General features: G+C 43.3%; 1 protein-coding gene across 1 annotated transcript; it reads right to left on the bottom strand.

Moving 5' to 3' along the window:
• LOC307034632 (proteasomal ubiquitin receptor ADRM1-like) lies at nucleotides 1-1,449 on the bottom strand. The gene is made up of 3 exons (XM_079673457.1): nucleotides 1,248-1,449; nucleotides 789-891; nucleotides 1-281 (listed from the first exon to the last, which is right to left on the bottom strand). Exons 1-3 carry the CDS (start codon nucleotides 1,371-1,373, stop codon nucleotides 178-180), a joined length of 333 nt encoding a protein of 110 aa, XP_079529583.1. The 5' UTR covers nucleotides 1,374-1,449; the 3' UTR covers nucleotides 1-177.
• Nucleotides 1,450-1,539: the final 90 nt, after the last annotated feature.

Genomic DNA, 1,539 nt, shown 5'->3' with positions numbered 1-1,539 from the left:
TAAACACACAGCAGAGAGTTTATTCCTCAGGATGTACAGTTGTCATGCAGGTTTAATAAAGCGGGGGGAGGGAGGGTCTTAGCAACAGTTTCTATATTAATCTTAGATCTTCATCCTTAATGTGTAATAGTTACAAAACAGCTGTAGCAGCTAAATAAATAAGTTAATATTAAGCTCTCAGTCCAGACTCATGTCCTCGTCGTCGTCCTTCTTGTCCTTGGAGTCTCCGTCCTGGTCCGACTTTGTCTCCGTCTCCATGGCTTTGGCAAAGGCTTCGACGTCTGCAGAGAGAGAGAAGTGTTCATGAATAACTGCTGCGAGAACTGACGGTTTAATTATTAACACAGTCTAAAGATATACTCTGGGTCAGAGTATAGTATCTACTAAAACAGGTCACGGTAAAATTACGTAGCGTGTCGTGAAAAATGCCAGAACATTAGTAGAAATTAGAAAAAGTAATATTAGTGTGTTATAACGTTTTTTGCAGAATGCTTTTGCAGCACTATGTTTGAAATGTGGTCATGCCAATAAAGACCCTTAGTGTTGTGTAGTGTTTAAAAAGTGACAGGACTTCCAGTATGTTGGAAAATATAATGTGGAAGTTGAATGTGAGACTTTGAATTGTATTGTTATATTTTGACTGTACTACTGTTTTAAAGACCTTTACTCTAGTCTGTTTTATGTACATTTACATACACATGCTAACGATACTGTTTTTGACATATAGTGCAGTAACTATGCTGCGAAGCTGTTCTCGATTCAATTCTAACTCATATAAACCGTGTCACCTCCTTTGTTGGCGGCGTCCACGGCTTCTGCAGGGAGACCAAACTGATTCATCAGAGGACCTAACTGACCTGAGGCCAGCGCACTGCTGAACATACTCATCGCCTGCACACAGACACACACAGAGAGAGAGAGAGAGAGAGAGAGAGAGAGAGAGAGAGAGAGAGAGAAAGAGAGAGAGAAAGAGAAAGAGAAAGAGAAAGAGAAAGAGAAAGAGAAAGAGACACACACACACACACACACACACACACACACACACACACACACACACACACACACACACACACACACACACACACACACACACACACACACACACACACACACACACACACACACACACACACACACACAGTTAAAAGGTAGAAGTATCTCTCATAAACATATCGGTGTTAAATGAACATGAGGAAGCAACATGTTCACACTGAACCAATCAGACGTATTGAGGATGATATTGATACCTGCTGGAACTGAGGCGAGCTGAGAGTGTTGTTCAGCTCCTCGCTGCTCTGAGGGAGAGACTCTCCGGAGGGGAGGAAGGGAGAGAGACGCTGCTGCACCTCGGGGTGAGACAGGATGGGAGCCATGACCTCCGGGGTGAGCACGCTGGACAGATCCACTGCAGAAACCACATCTGTGCTTCAGTAAAGGTACAAGTACTCACATCTGTGCTTCAGCAAAGGTACAAGTACTCAGATCTGTGCTTTAGCAAAGGTACAAGTACTCACATCTTGTACTCGAGTAAAAGTACTC

Source organism: Notothenia rossii, assembly GCF_949606895.1.
Source record: "Notothenia rossii genome assembly, chromosome: 4".
NCBI classification, from domain to species: Eukaryota; Metazoa; Chordata; class Actinopteri; order Perciformes; family Nototheniidae; genus Notothenia; species Notothenia rossii.
The sequence above is the reverse complement of the archived record's forward strand: the minus strand, read 5'-3'. Positions and strand labels throughout refer to the sequence as shown.